Consider the following 18,679-nt stretch of genomic DNA (forward strand, 5'->3'; position numbering starts at 1 on the left):
CATTCAGACTGCTTGGCAGAAAAAGAAGCCAGAGGCCCTTGAAGTCTCAAAGAGGAGCCATGAACAAATCTTGCATCTCAGGCCCTCACAAGGAAGTCTTAGAAAAGAAAAAAGTAGTATCATGAACAAATTCAAGTCAGTCATGGTAAGTGGTGACACTGAACAGCCCACCACACATTGAAAAATTCCAAATCAAAGAATCTCCAGAGCCTAGTTGTGTCCCATCTGCCCCAACTCCTCCTTCACTTCAGGCCCTCTAAGGTGTCATTTTATAAGCCTTGAGAGACACATCAGAGCCCTGGGTACTCTTCCTGTTCGGGGTGGAACAAAAACTAAATCTGTTCAGAGCTCACAGGTGATGTGACTAAAGGAGGAATTGTGGGGTGGGTGAGCTCCCCCATGGGCTCCTGTCTACACTATCCCAAGGATCTCAGGGATCACTATCCCACCCCTACCACACTTACATGAAGCCTGAGCACGGCTGCCTCCTTTTCCATCTGTGGAAAGAAAACAAACTGTTAGAGGCCAGGGAGGAGGCAAGGCCGTGAGATCCCAGAGGAGTTTCCAGAACTGTGACTGCAGACCCAGGTCAGGATCAGGAAAACTGAGGGAAGAGGATGTGTTGAAGCTGGACCAATTGTCCTACTGACGTCTGTCCTCAGCAGGGACCTTCCCCTGATCTGTGACTGCTGGGAGTCAGGTTCCCATGTCCACAATCATGGTGATACATTTGTCCTTCAATTTCACAGGTGCTTTACAAAAGAGTAAGAGTTGACCGGGCATCTGAACAGGGTAAATGTGCGTGGAGATGGTGCCTCACAACTAGGCAGGAAAGGAGCCAACTTCCGTCTGGGGCTTGAAATCCACCAATGAAAGAAGAAAACTAGGAGCTCACTTCTTTCCTACCTGGGCTCTTATTCTTCCATATCACAGCAGCGACCACAGCACCCGGGACCACAGCACCAAGAACAACCAGGACAGTAACGATGCCCACAATGGGGAATGTGGGCTGGGAAGATGGCCCTGAGAAAGGAGGGGACTGTGAGGGGCCCTGACACCCAGGCCTCAGTCTTGACCTGGCTGAAGGGCTCCAGAAGGGCTCCTGCTTTCCCTGAGAAGAGACATGACTCCTCATTCTTCTCCTTAGCCCATCTCAGGGTGAGGGGCTCTGGCAGCCCCTCGTGCTGCACATGGCATGTGTATCTCTGCTCCTCTCCAGAAGACACCACCACAGCTGCCCACTTCTGGAAGGTTCTATACCCTGTAGATCTGGTCCCCATAAGCTCTGCATCCTGAATTTGGTTCTTCTGATCCTGCTGCTGGGTCAGTGTGATCTCCACAGGGTAGTAGCCCAGGGCCCAGCACCTCAGGGTGGCCTCATGGTCTGAGATGGGGTGGTGGGTCACGTGTGTCTTTGGGGGATCTGAGGGAAAGAGTCAGAAAATTCAGGCACTGCATTCCTTATGGGACACTCCAGCAGCATACATGTGACCATCCTGAGAATGGACAGGACACCAGGGGTGGGGAAGGGAGCACAGAACCCAGACACCAGCCTGGACACAGGAACCTGGGATATTCTCCCATTCCTTAGAAAGTTCTAGTGTCTGAGGCAGGAACAGAGATTTCTGGTCTTGAATTGAGTGGAAGCTGAGGGACTCAGAAGAGCTGGAATCAGACCAACAGATACACATTGAGTGTGAGGCAGATAACAAAGGCTGAGAGGAAAATGCCTGGTGCTCAAGGCTGCTGTGAGGTCAAAGGGGACAGCTGATCAGTATTCCAGGGATTGCCTTCCCTCCTCTCCCTCAGAGACTTCATCCTTTAATTGTCCCAGAGTGCAAGGCGAGCCCTCAGTCACTCTCTGGTGTAGGATGTGGAACCCAGGAGGACTCTTCTTCCTCAGGATTAGAGGGAGAGGGATGTTTTAGCGTTGGTCCCATTTTAATCTCCTTTTAGAAGGTGGGTCGGGGAAATCTTCAGGAGATCTGGGAGTCGCCCCTTGGCCGCTGGTACCTGCGCACTGCAGTGTCTCCTTCCCATCTTAAGGCCTTGCTGAGCCACTCCGCCCACCTTCCCTGCAGGTAGATTTTGACCAGCTCTGCATGTTCCTCCGCCAGGGCATCTGAGCCGCCTTGTCCGCTGCGGTCCAAGAGCGCAGCTCCTGGTTTAGGACGAGGTAACTGGCGCCGTCGTAGGATATGTTCATACTCGCGCAGTTGGCTCCAGTCCGGGTCCAGGTCGCAGCTGTGTATACAATGGAGTGTGTAAGACCCTGTCCTCGTGGTCGCTGACAGTCCAGGCCGCTGAGCCCCGAGCCCCGCCTCTAAGCCGACTAACCCCTGAGGATTTGGGCCTGAACTGAAAATGGAATCTGGTATAGGCGCCTGGGGCTCTTGCCGGGTCAAGGGTCTCCTCGGGTCCGCAGCCTCGGGTTGGGTCTCCGATTGTGCTACTGTGGGTAGCACAATCTTGGTAATCCCTGAATGATCACGAATCTAATTTGTAAAAGAGGTGATTTTGGGGCCCTTTACGTATAAATGTGTCTAAACCCATTGCAATTAGACTCACAAAGCTAAGTTTTACTTTCCCAGACTATGTATCTGTGACTCTGGTGTGCTGTATTTTTAAATTATCTTTATTTCGTAGTCTTGAATTTGTGTGTGTGAGTCCAGGACATCTCAATACAAAGGGCGTGTTACCGTATGTTGCAACCAGGAGCCTGGACAGAATTTAATCACCTCAAAATTCCAAGTGCTCAATGCAGCCAAAGTGCCCTTCACCAGTGCTCATGAACTGCCTTTGTTTGTTTGTTTGTTTGTTTATTTATTTCTAGGCAGGGTGTCACTCTGTTACCCTGGCTGGATTACAGTGGCACGCTCATGACTCACTGAAGCCTTGACCTACTGGGATCATGCTACCAATGCTCCTCCCTCAGCCTCCCAAGTAGCTGGCACCACAGGTTTGTGCCACCACTCTTGGCTAATTTTTCTAAAAGAAATATTTGTAGGGATGAGGTCTCCCTATGTTGCTATGGCTGGTCTTGAACTCCTGGGCTCAAGCGATCCTCAGCCTGCCACAATGCTGGTATTGGCAGGCATGAGCCACAGTGGCCGACCCATGCACCTGCCTATTTTTATGAATTATTCACATCTAAGCTATGTGTGTATTTTATTGGGACACTTGGTATTCTTTTTTAACCTATTTAACTTAGGGAGGCAATTAGTTTTTAGACAGCCGCATAGAATATATTAAAGACCAAGGTGTAAGTAACACTGTGCCAGGCTCTGTGGATAAATACATTAAAAATCCATAAAACACTGTGTTTAAGTCTGAGAATTCCATCGCTTTAGAATTCTTTCTCTCTGTTCCTTTACCCCTCCAGCCCTTCTCTCTGTCCCTGTCATCTCTCAGGCCCTCCTCTCCCCTTAGTCTCTACTATCCTGTAACTACTGAATTGTGGCCCTAGCTCTGTCCCTTCTCCTGCTGCCCATGACTGTTTCTCCCACAATGGTCAGCAATCCTGCTGATGTGAGTCAGATTGTGTCATTTCTTCACTTAAAACGCTCCAGTAGCTCCATCTCACTGTCAAGAAGCCTCTAGAATGGAAGGCACAAGCACAGGGGCTTTGGGTTGTTTTAATCAAAGTTGTGTCTGCAGATTATAAAAGCATATCTGCCACATAGTAGGCACTAAGTTAATTTTGTTGAATGAATGAATGAAATACGATTGTGTTGAAAATTGCATCACACAAAAATCACAAAATGAAAAATGCAAAGCAAGTTAGGAAACGTTTGGTTTTATGCAACTACTGTGCATATCAGTTCATAAACTCATTCCAGTGGAGATCATGTCATATGCTTAGCTGTTGAATCTGTTCATTAATTTTCTATTAGTACATAACCAATTACCACAAACTTAGTGGTTTAAAATAGCACCCACTTATTTGTCTACATTTCCTTCATCAGAAATCCACGCCTAGTGTGATAGATTCTTTGTTTAGGGTTTCGTAAAGCTGTATGCTCACTTAAGATTGTGATTCTCCCCCAAGCTTATGTAAAGCTCATTGGCAGAATTGGATTTCTCGCAATTGTAGGACTAAGGTTCCTGTTTCCTTCGGGCTATCAGAGTAGACAGTGGGGAGAGTTTCTAATTCCTATTGGCCACCAGTGTTCTTTCCCCATGATCCTTTCATTTTCAAAGCCCACAGTGGAGGAAACCCCTCACACTGAACCCCTCTACACTGTGAGTCTCTGTTCTCAGGAAGAACCCAGTCCTTTTCAGAGCTTACCTGATTAGGACAGTCCAAGCAGGATAATCCCCATCTTCAAGTCAACTGACTGAGGACCTGAAATCTCTCTGCAAAACTCCTTCACAGCAGCACCTGCATTAGTGTCAACTGAGTAACTGGGGTAACGTGAGTAACCAAGGGTGGTTATTGGGGTGTCATCATAGAATCAGCCTAGCATAGCCTGGATCTTCCTTTTGTGTTTAAATAGAACATACAAATTGAAGATAAAAAAATAGATCACTGTTAATGATAATAAAATATATCTTATATAGCCATGTAAATTTTTATTAAATATTAAAAGCAAATGATATGTTTAGTATCTTATAATGAATTTAGAGCAAATGAAAAAGTTCAGTGACAAGTCACCTCAAACTTAGCAGCTCAAATCAACAAATATTTGCCATCTGGCACAGCTTCCAATGGTCAGGAATGCAGGAGAGGTTTCTCTGGATGCTTCTGATTCAGGGCCTCTCACAAAGTTGCAGTCCAGTTGTCATCCAGGGCTGAATTGTCTGAGGGTTCAAATGGGCCTGGGAATTCACAAGACACAGGAATCTCTCACATGGCTGTTGGAAGAGGCTTCAGCTTCTTGTTGTCTGGTCCCAGGAGGCCTCACTCCTAGTCACATGGACCTTTCCACAGGCCTGCTGATGACACAGCAGCCGGCTTCCCCCAGGGCTCATGATCCCAGAGAAAGAGAGAACCAAAGTAGAAGCTGCAATGAGTTTTATGTTCTACACCCAGAGTCACAGACTATTACGTCAGCATTACTCTATCAGTTAGAAGTGAGTCATTAAGTCCGGGCCACACTCACAGGGAGGCAATGAAGCTGCACCTCTGGAAAGGAGGAGAATCAAGAATTTATATGCATGTTGAAAGCAAAATTAACATTATTGTTTCAGGATTTTGTAAATCAAATACTTCTTGTATCTGACTAACTTTCTTTCATACTGTAAACTTCTTTTTTGTAAAGTGATAATTAAAAATTTGAGACAGAGAAAGGAGATACAACAAGATCTCAGATTTTTTGCAAATGCCTTTAATATTAATATTCTCTTTGACAAGTTGCAACAAAGTTGAGAAAATACAGTAGCTAGATCAAAGAGTCCCAAGACTTTGGTGCCATACAATAATGCCTTTACAATCATAACTACCTTTGTTTTTCCTCAGAAGTTTCTAATGCAGTTTAAGAATGCCCAAAATGCAAATTTTCTGACTCAAGTGTCTACAAAAATATTTGCTTAATCAGGGTGCTTTGCAGTTAGAAAAATGTGAGTCTCACATCTCTGCCTATACGCTAGCTTAGCATCATGACAATGATTTGGTTTGATGTGGTAGGCAGAAATGGTTAATTCCAGTCTAGGAACAAGATTTTTCAGTAACTGGTTATTCAGTGGACATCCTATAATTAGTTTAACATCTTTCACTATGTTTTTAAATTAGATGTGGTAGAAGTGATTTGGACTGCAGTATGATTCTGAAAAATGCAGTTATTTTGTACTTCTAACAATGCTTTAGAAGCAGCTCTTTTGTGTTTTCTGTTCTTATTGCTATTTCCTTACCAGTTATTCCTTTGTCTTTTCATTTATTTTGTTCAACAATGCTTTTTTTTTTTTACGATTCTATAAAAGTTTAATTATGTGAGCAACATTTCAAATTCTCAAATTCTTTGCAAGATACAATTGCCTTGCACATCAGATTGAAGATTGTATATCAGAAAATGTAGAGAGCTGTCAATTAGCCAAGGATCAAATGACCTATTTCTAGCCAAGGCTATTTTTCATGGCATCCTGGTCCTCTCTGTCACATGGCTCCTTACAATTGGCTGTGGCTTGTTTTGTTTTTGTTTTTGTTTTTTTGATGGAGTCTCCCTCTGTCACCCAGGCTGGAGTGCAGTGGCACAATGTCAGCTCACTGCAACCTCCACCTTCCAGGTTCAAGCGATTCTCCTGCCTCAGCCTCCTGAGTAGCTGGGATTACAGGTGTGCATCAACACGCCCAGCTAATTTTTGTATTTTTAGTAGAGACGGGGTTTCACCATGTTGGTCAGGCTGGTCTCGAACTCCTGATCTCGTGATCCACTGGCCTCAACTTCTCAAAGTGCTGGGATCACAGACTTTAGCCACCGTGCCCAGCCAGCTGCGGCTTTGTTTTACCATGAGTAGTTATCGCTGAGGATCCTTGTGGTGAACTTTGGTATATTCCTTTATCTTTCATTTCCAAATAATCAATCAAGAAAGGCACACACGGTGCATTTTGAAAAATACCACTTTAAAGATTTGTGGGCCAGGAGCAGTGGCTCATGCCTGGAATTCCAGCAATTTGGTAGGCCAAAGTGGGTGGATCACCTGAGCTCAAGAGTTTGAGACCAGCCTGGTTAACATGGTGAAACCCGTCTCTGCTAAAAATACAAAAATTAGCCAGGAGTTGTGGCACGTGCCTGTAATCCTGGCTACTCAGGAGTCTGGGGCAGGAGAATCCTTTGAACCCAGGAGGCGGAGGTTGCAGTGAGCCAAGATCACACCACTGCACTCCAGCCTAGGCGAGAAGAGCAAGACTAAATAAATAAATAAACAAAGTTTTACGATCAAGTAACTAACCACCTGGGCATCCCCTCCTGGCATAAAAGACAGAACCAATGAAGCCACCCTAGACTGTTGTCCAATCCTATCCCCCAAAAGGAACCTCTGTCTTGAGTCTTGTATTTACTATTCCTTTGCACTGTCACTAAAGATTTTTACAATAAGTATATATATACCCAAATCACAGTTTGATCTGTTTTTTTTTTTTTAAACTTCCCCATACAGAGAACTCACACTATATCTATTCTTCTGTGATGCACGTTATGTGTAGGAGAGTTATCTCTGATGCAGGATGGTGCTTTTCCTTTTAATTCTTTGTTTTATTTTATTTGTCTATTTTTTTTTTTTTTTTTTTTTTTGTGATGGAGTTTCTCTCTTGTTGCCCAGGCTGGAGTGCAGGGGCACAATCTCAGCTCACTACAACCTCCACCTCCCTGGTTCAAGCGATTCTCCTGTCTCAGCCTCCCAAGTGGTTGGGATTACAGGCACCTGCCACCACGCCCGGCTAATATTTATATTTTTAGTAGAGACGGGGTTTCACTATGTTGGTCAGGCTGGTCTGGAACTCTTTTTTTTTTTTTTTTAAATAGAGTCTCTCTTTGCTGCCCAGGCTGGAATGCAGTGGGGAGATCTTGGCTCACTGCAAGCTCTGCCTCCCGGGTTCACGCCATTCTCCTGCCTCAGCCTCCCGAGTAGCTGGGACTACTGGCACCTGCCACCACACCTGGCTAATTTTTTTATTTTTATTTTTAGTAGAGATGGGATTTCACCATGTTAGCCAGGATGGTCTTGATCTCCTGACCTCATGATCCACCCACCTCGGCCTCCCAAAGTGCTGGGATTACAGGCTGGTCTTGAACTCTTGATCTCAGGCAATCTGCCTGCCTTGACCTCCCAAAGTGCTAGGATTACAGGGGTGAGCCACCGTGCCCGCCTTCATTCATTTTCACTGCTAAAGTTTTACTTTTTGCAATGATACCACAATTTTGTTAATTCCCATTGATGTATATGTGATTGTTTCCAGTTTTTGCCATAAACATTGGTGTACACGTCTCCTGGATACATAGCCAAGAATGTCCCCAGAGTATATGCTCAGGACCAGACGGTGGGATTATTTGGTGCATGGATGTTAATCATACTAGATAAGGCTAATTGATTTCCCAAGTGCTTGTACCAAGAATGGGAAAGAGCTCATGTTGCTCAGGTGTTCTGAAAACATTCAGGTGGAGATTAAATGTTAAAAACCACTGTCTTGGCTACAGGATCACCTTAGGCATTTTTTCATATTCCATTAATAACTTCCTTTTCTTTACTTTTATTCTATAATTTATGGCATTATACTTTTAGCATAAGATTAAAATGATGCTTCCTTTTAGCCTAACCACATAGCATTTGTGAAAAAAATGGAGGGAGGGAGAAAGCTCTGAGGGAGAAAAGGAGGAAAGAAGGAAGGAAGGACAGAGAAAGGTGAAATAAAAAGTTTCAATAAAGAATAGTGGGAATGGACTGGAAACGGCAAGTATGGCTAACATTATTAAAATGCAACAAATTAAAAGAGATGTGGACAATATTCACAGAATAATAGAAACTTCAGAAAGCCTTAATAGTTATTAACTACTGTGTCACAAACTACCTAAAAATTTAGTGGCTTAATACAAAAAATACCTGTTAACTCAAAGAGATACTACAAACACAAGCAAAATCAGTTCTATGAGGGTGGCAGAAGTTGGATAAAGAGAAGGATTTTACAAGTTGGAATAAGTAAGAGTTATTGATGTGCAGATGGAAATTATTTTTAGTCCAAGTCCTCCAAGGAGTAGATGCCAAGATGAGCTTCAAGTCTGTGGCATTTTATGAGGCAACACACCTGTAAGGGTATATGGGAAGTGAGCCAGAAATCCCTAGAAAAGGCAGCAGACCAAGATGCAAGTGTGACCCCAAGTGCTGGACAGAAGGAGAGAAGGTTTGTTCCACGCATCCTAGAGCACGGACAATCCAAGGAGGGTTGAGCAAGGCCATGGAGGAGTCCTCCAGCCACAGTTGGCCATCAGGAGTCCTGTGTCTCCCAGAAATGGCCTGCCTTAGTGCGCCTGCTGCGCCTTAGCGGTCACTGGCTGGGAACAGCCTATGGGGGAAGCAGGGCTTCTGCACCAATGCTACTGATGGTGTCAGAGCACAGAGCACAGCCTTAGGAGATTACCCAGGAGTGTGACTCAATCCTTCCTTCCTGAGGGTCTGGGCTCTTGAATAGGAAACCCTCTCAGGCTGGGTTGCTGGACGTTTCTGCTCACACTTAACAATGGGACAAGGGGAACCAGGAGGTCCCCACATGGACCTCTGGTTTCCACACACTTCTGCTGCCCTCATTGTGTGATAGCAGCCCTGCCTCCTCCTCTTCTTACCTGCTTGTCTCTGGGAACATTCTATTCAGACTTCCCTGGGGGCAACCAAAATGTGTAGTTCCATGGACTCCCATTTGTCTCCTTGCCAGGGTGCCCCCTTTGGGAAACCAGGACCTCCTACCCTGCAGAGTCCAGATTTTGGAGATGAGAAGTGCAAAATCACCCTGGTGGTGAATATAAGGGATGAGACATGGAGCCACACCTGCTTCGACTTTTTGTGTTTTGGACCCATGTATTCTTCCTTCTGAACACACAGAACCATAGAGACATGTTTGATTCAATGCTTGCACCACATCCTGAAAGATGGCCCCCATTCCTCAGAGGGTTTCATCTAAGCTGGTACTGAGTTGTGTCTGTAGAGACCTGTCCATGACTCTGTGTGGCTGGCAGCCCCTGGGAGGTGCAGGTGTTGATGGGAGGCACAGGTGTTGATATGACTAGGGGCTCCCATGGTCATGGCCCACACTTCATCCCCTTCCCTCTGAGGTGTGTCCCGTGGGCAGATAATGTCCAGAAATTCTGAGCCAGGGGAATGCAGATAGTGATGCTGGCTGAGGGTGTGAACGCAGAGAGGAAAATCACACCACATCGAATAGGTGCCTATCCCTGTGAGGATGAACCCCTGGCCCTTCCAGGATGGATGGGGCTCAAGCTGTTCAACTTGTCACTTAGGGGCTAGTCAGTTACCTGAAGAAACAGTGCCCTATGGGGCCAAAATTGCTCTGTAATGCTAATAAGCAGAGTATTCAGAGGAAGCAGCAGCTGGACGGTCCTTGGTAAGGGGGAGTCAGTGCTACTGGACCCACTTGTAGCCTCATTTCTGCCACTGTGTTTATCCACTTATCCGTCCTTCCTGTCATACCTGGGCTGATCCGTGATGCCGGCTGGCTAACTTCAATTTATCTTCAATTTGTTTGGTGATTCAGGGCCACGTCAGGGCTGGGTGTTTTCTGTGGGTGTTAACATGGAATTGAGGCTCAACCCACATGGACCATTTTCATCTCATGTTAGATCCCGCTGGGCCTGTCCCATCTATGCCTCTGTGGGTCACATAGAAGCCAATACACAAGGGCACTTAGAATCACAGGTTGCTTGGTGTCCCATGATCAAGCATTCTATCTTATCAGGGCCAGGAACATGCTAAAAGTTGCTTCTAACAGGGAGCATGTTTCTCTGCTGTGTATTCCATGGCCTTATTCCAGATCACAGGAGCTCCATTCTGACTCTCCCACTGATGCTTGGTTCAGCTCCATCCTGCATCTTTCCCCACACCGCCACTTCCAGGACCAGGGGTCTGAGGGATGGTGACTGACTGCACCACAGCCTGGGTCTGCTGCAGTGTCCTTTCCTGTCCAGGCCCCACTCAAAACTGGCCTCCTCCATTATCACCCAGAGTGTGGGCCAAAGCAATATACTTAGATGTGGAATGTGGTGTTGACAGAACCCAGAGAGGCTGGGTAGTGTGCGTCCTTCCTTCTGGTGAGGATACAAGATGCAAGTTTGACTTTTACTTCGGAGGGGAGAGCCCTGCATGCCCCTAACCACTGGACTCATGAAACTTCACTGCAATGTCCACTCTTGAAGCTCTGTAAGGTTAATCTTCACCTTCCATAGTGCACATGTTTTGCCAAGGAATTCAGCGTACTTTCCTCCTCTTGCTCTTCCATCCTGATCTATGTGATATTGCCAATGAAAAGAGCAGATTTAGTATTCTGTGATACATCTGATTTGTCCCGGTCTCTTAAGGTGATATTTACAGAAGGTTGAGGAGTTAAGGTAGCCCTGAGGCAAGCTATCAATAAAGGTATTATAAATTCCATGTGAATGTGAATCATTCCATATCCATTTTCTACATGGAATGGGAAGGAATGCACTCACCAAATCCACAGCTGCTTGCCATGTGCCTGAGGCCTTATTAATCTCCCCAAGCAGTGATATCCAGCCAGCATGGCAGCTGCAATCAGGACTCCTACTTGGTCAAGTCTGGAGAAATTCCATTTATTCTTTATCAGGCTTCTTCAGGGACAGATTGCTGAATTATATGGAGATAATAGGCAATCCCAACACCCCCACCCTGCCCATCCTTCAGCTCTCTAACGGCAGTGCTACCCCTACAATACCTGCAGTACCCACCACAAGTCCCATCCTGGCACAATATTACTTCTGGCTAGGCTGGGATGAGGGAAGTTTTAGAGGATTCCCTTTGGGCTTCAGCACAATGAGAGCCCTTACTCTCCAGACTAGGGACGCAGTGTGGGGGTGACTCAAGTTGCCAGCGCATCAAGGCCAATTATGCACATGGAGAATGGGGAGATAACCAGGACTGGGTTTATGGACCCAGTGGTCCCACTGTGGGCCATAGTGTGTCCAGGTTTATTTCCTGGCCTCCTTAAGCCCCACTGTGGATTCTGAATCTGAAGCTTGGCTGAAGGCTAGGAATTGAGACTGGGATCATGACTTTGTATTTGGTCAAACACCCTCGGCCTCCTGCTCCTCAATTCTTGCATTCTCATCATAGATATGAAGCAGTGCCCTCGCTGGCCGCCCATCTGTTCTGACCCTGGGACACCACCTTTTATTAACCTTCCCCACAATTCCTTGAGGGCAGAGCCCCCTTGGCTGCTACTCTGGGTTCTCACAGTAACCGTGACCTCTATCTTTTGCAGGTCACTGCAAAGGAGGGTTCCTAAAGCATTCACTCCTGACCCTGAGGGAGGTGGGTGCACTCATTCCAGCACTCAGGTCCGCCACAGAGAAGCAAAAACTCCTGACGTTCGAAACTGTCCTGGGCCACATTCAGCCCACGAGCTGCGGCTTGGACAACCTTGCATCTAGAATGTATGCATCACAATGCCCGAAGTTTTTCTGTTTTGACTTTAATGCTGCTTTCTAAATGAAAAAGCAGTCATATCCCTAGCAGACAACAAATGTCAGTGGAATGAATGATCACTGTAGAGCATCTCCCTATTCTAAAGCCAATATTTTAATTAATGTAGCCTCAGGGCAAATGCTGTTTCATGGCAGCTAAAGAACATCATTTCACGTGGACATTGATGCCGCCAGTGCTTTTCTCACCAGGGCTGCTTGTGCATCCTCCCTTCCTTCCCCCTCCTCCCACACCAATCCTCCTGCACACTGCAGCACACAACCATATTTTTCTCTTCAGGAACAATAACCCTAGCCTTATGGGTACAATTTTCCAACCACATATGAATCTACATTAGACTCTGCTTTATACATCCATGAGTTTGGATTGGAGCCAGCGCTAGGATTACTACAACTCAGGGCAGGAAGAAGAGTAGGACAGCAGAAGAGGAGCTCCAACAGAAAGTTACCTGTGATGAGAAACTAGGGGACCCATCCTCTCTGCAAATTTCAGAATCTGGCTCCTTTAAAACGATTGGAGACAAGATGGAAAATACAACCCAGGAAAGAGTCCTGGGAGGAGGGCAAGATCTGGACAGGTCTGAAAATTTATCTCTTGATACCACAAGATTTGTATGCAGGGACCGCCCTAGGTGACATCCAATTCCCTGTGATCACAGGTCTTGGTGGGACAAGGTTCTACTGAAGGGCCAAGGACAATGAAGGAGCAAAGATGATTCAGTCAAGCAGTGACCACATAAAGCCCATGGTGGCCGGAACACAAACCGGGCACAGCCCCATCTACTCTCCTCCCCTGCAACAAATCAGCACAAGAAACACGTGGACTCTGGAAGGTTCTCATGTCTTCCATTTATTTTGTCTCTCAAATTTTAGGAATCTTCTCCTTTAATTAACTCATCAACGTCTCATGGCAAGAATTTGAAAAAGTAAATTTATACTCAGGTTCTAATTGTAATAGGGAAGGAAGAAGATACAGCTCAGTGCACCATGAAGTTGAGACAGAGATAGAGACATCCCAGCCCCACCTCCCTGGAACAGGAAAGATAAATGAGGAGGGAACACAGGTCAGCGTGGGGAAGAGGGTCATGGTGGACACGGGGATGGGGTGTTCTCCCCACCTCCTCACATTATGCCTACAGGAACACAGACACATTCAGGTGCCTCTGCAGAAAGAAAGTCAGGGTTCTTCAAGTCACAAAGAGAAGGCGTGAACAAATCTTACCTCGCAGTCCCACACAAGGCAGCTGTCTCACACTATAGAAAACATATTCATGAAAAAATTCACATCCGTCACAGTGAGGAGTGACACTTTAAACAGCCCATCACATGCTCAATACATCCAAGTCAAAGAAACCCCACAGCACAGCTGCGTCCACTGTTCCCCCCAACACCCCACACACATGAGGCCCCCCAGGGTCTCACCTTTACAAGCCGTGAGAGACACATCAGAGCCCTGGGCACTGTCACTGCCTGGAGTAGAACAAAAACAGGACCTAGTCAGATCCCTCTGGAGATGTGACTAGAGGAAGAACTCTGGGCTGGGTGAGCTCCCCCATGGGCTCCCAACCACAACATCCCAAGGATCTCAGGGATCAGCCTCCTTCATACTTACTTGCAGCCTGAGAGTAGCTCCCTCCTTTTCTATCTGCGGGAAGAAAGTGTCTTGTGAGATATCAGAAAGGAGCCAGGGTCATAAGGTCCTGGAGGAATTTCCTAGTCTTGGACCCCAGAGAAGTTTCCAGAAATGTGTGACTGCAGACCCAGGGCGGGATCAGGAAACATGAAGAAAGCAGGTGTGGGTCCTGGACCAATTGCCCTCCTGAGGTCTGTCCTCAGCAGGGACCTTCCCTTGTGACTTGTGACTGCTGGGATCAGGTCCCATCACCACCGTAATCGAGGTGATCTATCTGTCCTTCATTGTAACAGGTGCTTTACAAAAGAGTAGGTGCTGGCACACAGGGCCCAGGCTGGGTCAGCCCATGAGTGTGGATGGTGCTTCCCAGTAACCAGACAGGGTACACTTCTAGCTGGGGCTTGAAACCCTCAGTGAGACAAGAAATCTCAGACTCCACTCCTCACCCCTTCCTTACCTGAACTCTTCCTCCTCCACATCACAGCAGAGACCACAGCTCCAGTGACCACAGCTCCAAGGAGAATCAGGCCAGCAAGGATGCCCACGATGGGGATGGTGGACTGGGAAGACGGCTCTGGGAAAAGAGGGGAAGGTGAGGGGTCCTGACCCTGCTAAAGGTCTCCAGAGAGGCTCCGGCTTTCCCTAAGAGACATGACACCCCCATCTCCCTCTTTACCCCATCTCAGGGTGAGGGGCTTGGGCAGACCCTCATGCTGCACATGACAGGTGTATCTCTGCTCCTTTCCAGAAGGCACCACCACAGCCGCCCACTTCTGGAAGGTTCCATCTCCTGCAGGCCTGGTCTCCACGAGCTCCGTGTCCTGAGTTTGCTCCTCCCCATCACGCTGCCAGGTCAGTGTGATCTCCGCAGGGTAGAAGCCCAGGGCCCAGCACCTCAGGGTTGCCTCATGGTCAGAGATGGGGTGGTGGGTCACGTGTGTCTTGGGGGGGTCTGATGGGAAGAGTCAGAAAATTCAGTCATTTTGCATCTGTCATGGGACACTCCACCAGCACACATGTGGCCATCTTGAGAATGGACAGGACACCTGGGGTGTGGAAGGGAGCACAGAACCCAGACACCACCCTGGACACAGGCACCTGGGATAATCACCTATTCCGTGGAAAATTCTATTCCCTGAGGAGGGAACAGTGACTTCTGGTCCTGACCTGAGTGGAGGTTGAGGGACTCAGAGGAGCTGGACTCAGACCCCCACACACATTGAGTGTGAAGCAGAGAACAGGGCCTGAGAGGAAAAGTCACGGGGCCCAAGGCTGCTGCCGGTGCCAAAGGGAACCCCTGATCAGTATTCGAGGGATCGTCTTCCCTTCATTCCCTCAGAGATTTTATCCTTAATTGTGTCAGAGAGCAGGGCGGACCCTCAGAGTCACTCTCTGGTACAGGATCTGGAAACCCAGGAGGATTCCTCTCCCTCAGGACCAGAGGAAGGGCGATATTCTAGTGTTGGTCCCATTTGTCTCCCCTCCTTGTGGGAGGCCAGCCCGGGAGATCCACAGGCGATCAGGGAGGCGCCCCGTGGCCCCTGGTACCCGCGCGCTGCAGCGTCTCCTTCCCGTTCTCCAGGTATCTGCGGAGCGACTCCACGCACAGGCCCTCCAGGTAGGCTCTGTGCTGCTCCGCCGCACTGGCTGTCTGTAACGTGCGCTGGGTGTTCTGAGCCGCCATGTCCGCGGCCGTCCAGGAGCGCAGGTCCTCGTTCAGGGCGATGTAATCCCTGCCATCGTAGGCGTACTGGCTATACCCGCGAAGGAGGCGCCCGTCGGGCCCCAGGTCGCAGCCGTACATTACCTGGATGGTGTGAGACCCTGGCCCCGTCCCCGCGGTCAGCCCGTCCCCGGAGCCCCGCCCCGCCCCGACCAACCCGCGGGGATTTTGGCCCAAACTAAAAAGGACACCGGGTAAAGGCGCCTGGGGCTCTCCCGGGTCACGGGTCTCGGGGTCTCGCGGCTTCGGGGTGTATCTGGGATCCAGAGACTCGGGGCCACCGGGGCCGTCCGTGGGGGATGGGGAGGGGTCGTGACCTGCGCCCCCGGCCGGGGTCACTCACCGGCCTCGCTCTGGTTGTAGTAGCCGCGCAGGTTCCGCAGGGCCACTGGGGCCATCTGTGTCTCGGTCTTCATTTTCTGTGTCTCCCGGTCCCAATACTCCGGCTCCTCCTGCTCCACCCACGGCGCCCGTGGCTCCATCCTCGGACTCTCGGCGTCGCTGTCGAACCGCACGAACTGCGTGTCGTCCACGTAGCCCACGGCGATGAAGCGGGGCTCCCCGCGGCCAGGCCGGGACATGCAGGTGTGAAAATACCTCATGGAGTGCGAGCCTGGGGGCGAGGAGAGGCTGAGACCCGCCCGACCCTCCTCCCCGCGCGGCTCCCCGGGTCCTGCGCCCCCGCCAGGCGGGCCCCTCGCTGCTCCCAGCAGAGGCCGTTTCCCTCCCGACCCCGCACTCACCCGCCCAGGTCTGGGTCAGGGCCAGGGCCCCGGAGAGCACCAGGAGGAGGGTCCGGGGCGCCATGACCGCCATCCTCGGCGTCTGCGGAGAATCTGAGTCCTGGTGGGTGAGTGGGGACTTGAGAACCGGGACTGCGGCGACTCTGATTGGCGTCTCTAGAAACCCGACACCCAATGGGAGTGAGAACGGGGTTCGCGTCGTGAGTATCCATACGGAAGAAGGACACGACGCAGGTTGTGAGAAGAAGAGAAACTGCGGAGATGGGGAATCCCCAACGCTGGGTCTCCCCAATCCATACACCGCCTTCGGGGCCTGAGACACTGAGAGCCACACCTGGGGCCCTGGGACTTCGCCCTGACCCCGCTCCTCCTGTGCCAAGCGCTCTGTCTCAATGTCTCCCTGAGTCTTGGCCCAGGAGCTGTCTGAGAAACCAGGGAGAACCCCTGGGCATAGGCCCTGTCTCTCTCTCTTCACTTTTCGTCCCGGAATCTCCCTCCCTGAACTGGACTCCCTGCCTCCCACTCCTTACCTGTCCCCCTGAACTCTCTAGAAGACAACTCACCCCACGGAGCTTGGTGCCAGAGACTGAGCTTACTCTGGGAATGAAGGTATAGAGACTTTTTTTTTTTTTTTTTTTTTTTTTTTTTTTACTCTGGAAAAGTTGCGCCTGAGTGCATGAGACAGAATAGAGACCAGTTTGCTGTTTGTTTATTAAATATATTGGGTAGTAGAATCTTGGTAACCCCTGAATGATCAGGAATCTAATCGGTAAAAAATGTGATTTTGGCCCCTTGATTTATAAATGTGTCCAAAAACGTTACAACAGGACTCACAAAGCTCCTAAATTTCAGTTTCGCAAACAATGTATCTGTGACTCCGGCTTGTCGTATTTTAAATTTACCATCATTCTATAGCTCTGAGTTTCTGTGTGAGTCCAGGATATTTCCTCAATACAAAGTAGCACACTGTGTTACTATATGTTGCAACCAGGAGCCAGTACAGACTATTCACCTCACAGTTGCAACTGTTCAATGCAGTCACAATGCCCCTCACCAGTGCTCATGCACTGCCTGTTTTCAGGAAGTATCCTCTTCTAAGTGTTGTGTATATTTTATAGGAACACTTAGTATTTTTAAAACCCGATTAACATAAAAACAATTAGTTTTTAGGCAGACCCACATAAGGTATTAAAGGCCAACTGCCAAGGACACCCTGCTAGGCTCTGTAGATGGAGGTATTAAAATCCATAAAACAATGTATTCAAACCTAAGAATTCTGCTGCTTTCGAATTCTTTCCTCTGCTCCTTTTCCTCACCACCTGCTTCTCCAGCCCTTCCCTCAGTCCCTCTCATCCTTCAGACCCTCCTCTCCCCTTAGTCCCCACCACATTGTCACTCGTGAATTGTGACACTAGCACTGTCCCATGACCTGCTACATTACTGTTGTCTTCACAGTGGTCCTGCTCCTGTCAGTCAGAGTGTGTCATTTCTCCACTTAAAACCCTCCGGTGTCTCCACCTCGGTCTTGTGAAACTTCTGCAGTGTCAGGCAGGTGAGCATATGAAGGGACACCTGGTTCATCATAGGCACTAAATTAATTTTTATTGACTTAATGAATGAAATATGAGTGTATTAAATTGCATCCCAGATAATTATGAAGTGTAAAACACTGAAAAAGTTCAGAAAGATTTTATTTTATGTAACTAGTGTGCATATCAATTCATCAATTCATTCATGTACTACCACCCCTGGCGAAACAACACCCATTTATCTGCTTCTAGTTCCTTGGTCAGAAATCTGGGCAAGATGTGGATAGAATCTCTGTTCTGGGCTTCCAAATGCTGTGTTTTCATTTGGAATCCTCCTTCAGGTTTATACAGAGGTGACAGAACGCAGTTTCTTACAGTTGTAAGACCGAATTCCCTGTTCCTTGCTGGCTGTAAATACGGAGAACGGGGAGGGCTGCGCTCAATTCCTGGTGTTCACCAGCGTTCTTTCCTATACAGCCCCTTCTTCTTCTTCTTTTTTTTTTTTTTTTTTTTTTTTTGCAGAGTCTCACTTTGTAGCCCAGGCTGGAGTGCAGTGGTGCAATCTCAGCTCACTGCAAGCTCCACCTCCCTGGTTCATGCCATTCTCCTGTCTCAGCCTCCCAAGTAGCTGGGACTACAGGTGCCCACCACTACGCTTGGCTAATTTTTTTTTTTTTTTTTTAATAGAGACAGAGTTTCACCGTGTTAGCCAGGATGGCCTTGATCTCCTGACCTCTTGATCCGCCTGCCTCAGCCTCCCAGAGTGCTGAGATTACAGGCGTGAACCACCGCACCTGACCCATAGCCTCTTCATTTTCAAAGCCCACGGTGGAGGAAACCCCTCATGCTGAATCCTTCTCACACTGTGTTTCTCTATGCTCAGGAAGAACCCA

General features: G+C 48.3%; 1 protein-coding gene and 2 long non-coding RNA genes across 3 annotated transcripts in view; 1 reads left to right on the forward strand and 2 right to left on the reverse strand.

Moving 5' to 3' along the window:
* Positions 1 to 18,679, forward strand: part of LOC123571637 (uncharacterized) — a 155,617-nt gene that overhangs the window by 109,243 nt on the left and 27,695 nt on the right. The window lies entirely within an intron of this gene.
* The window catches only part of LOC141410143 (uncharacterized), a 123,394-nt gene that overhangs the window by 78,325 nt on the left and 26,390 nt on the right, over positions 1 to 18,679 (reverse strand). The gene's annotated exons all lie outside the window — the stretch shown is intronic.
* LOC135970345 (popy Class I histocompatibility antigen, A-1 alpha chain) lies at positions 4,551 to 16,682 on the reverse strand. The gene is given in 10 exon segments (XM_074038605.1): positions 4,551 to 5,125; positions 13,581 to 13,628; positions 13,771 to 13,803; positions 14,249 to 14,365; positions 14,468 to 14,743; positions 15,340 to 15,615; positions 15,858 to 16,127; positions 16,258 to 16,324; positions 16,326 to 16,515; positions 16,517 to 16,682. Coding segments are annotated over 10 exon segments (1,359 nt in total). The 5' UTR covers positions 16,555 to 16,682; the 3' UTR covers positions 4,551 to 5,081.

The sequence above is a fragment of the Macaca fascicularis genome, chromosome 4 (genome assembly GCF_037993035.2).
Source record: "Macaca fascicularis isolate 582-1 chromosome 4, T2T-MFA8v1.1".
Taxonomy (NCBI): domain Eukaryota; kingdom Metazoa; phylum Chordata; class Mammalia; order Primates; family Cercopithecidae; genus Macaca; species Macaca fascicularis.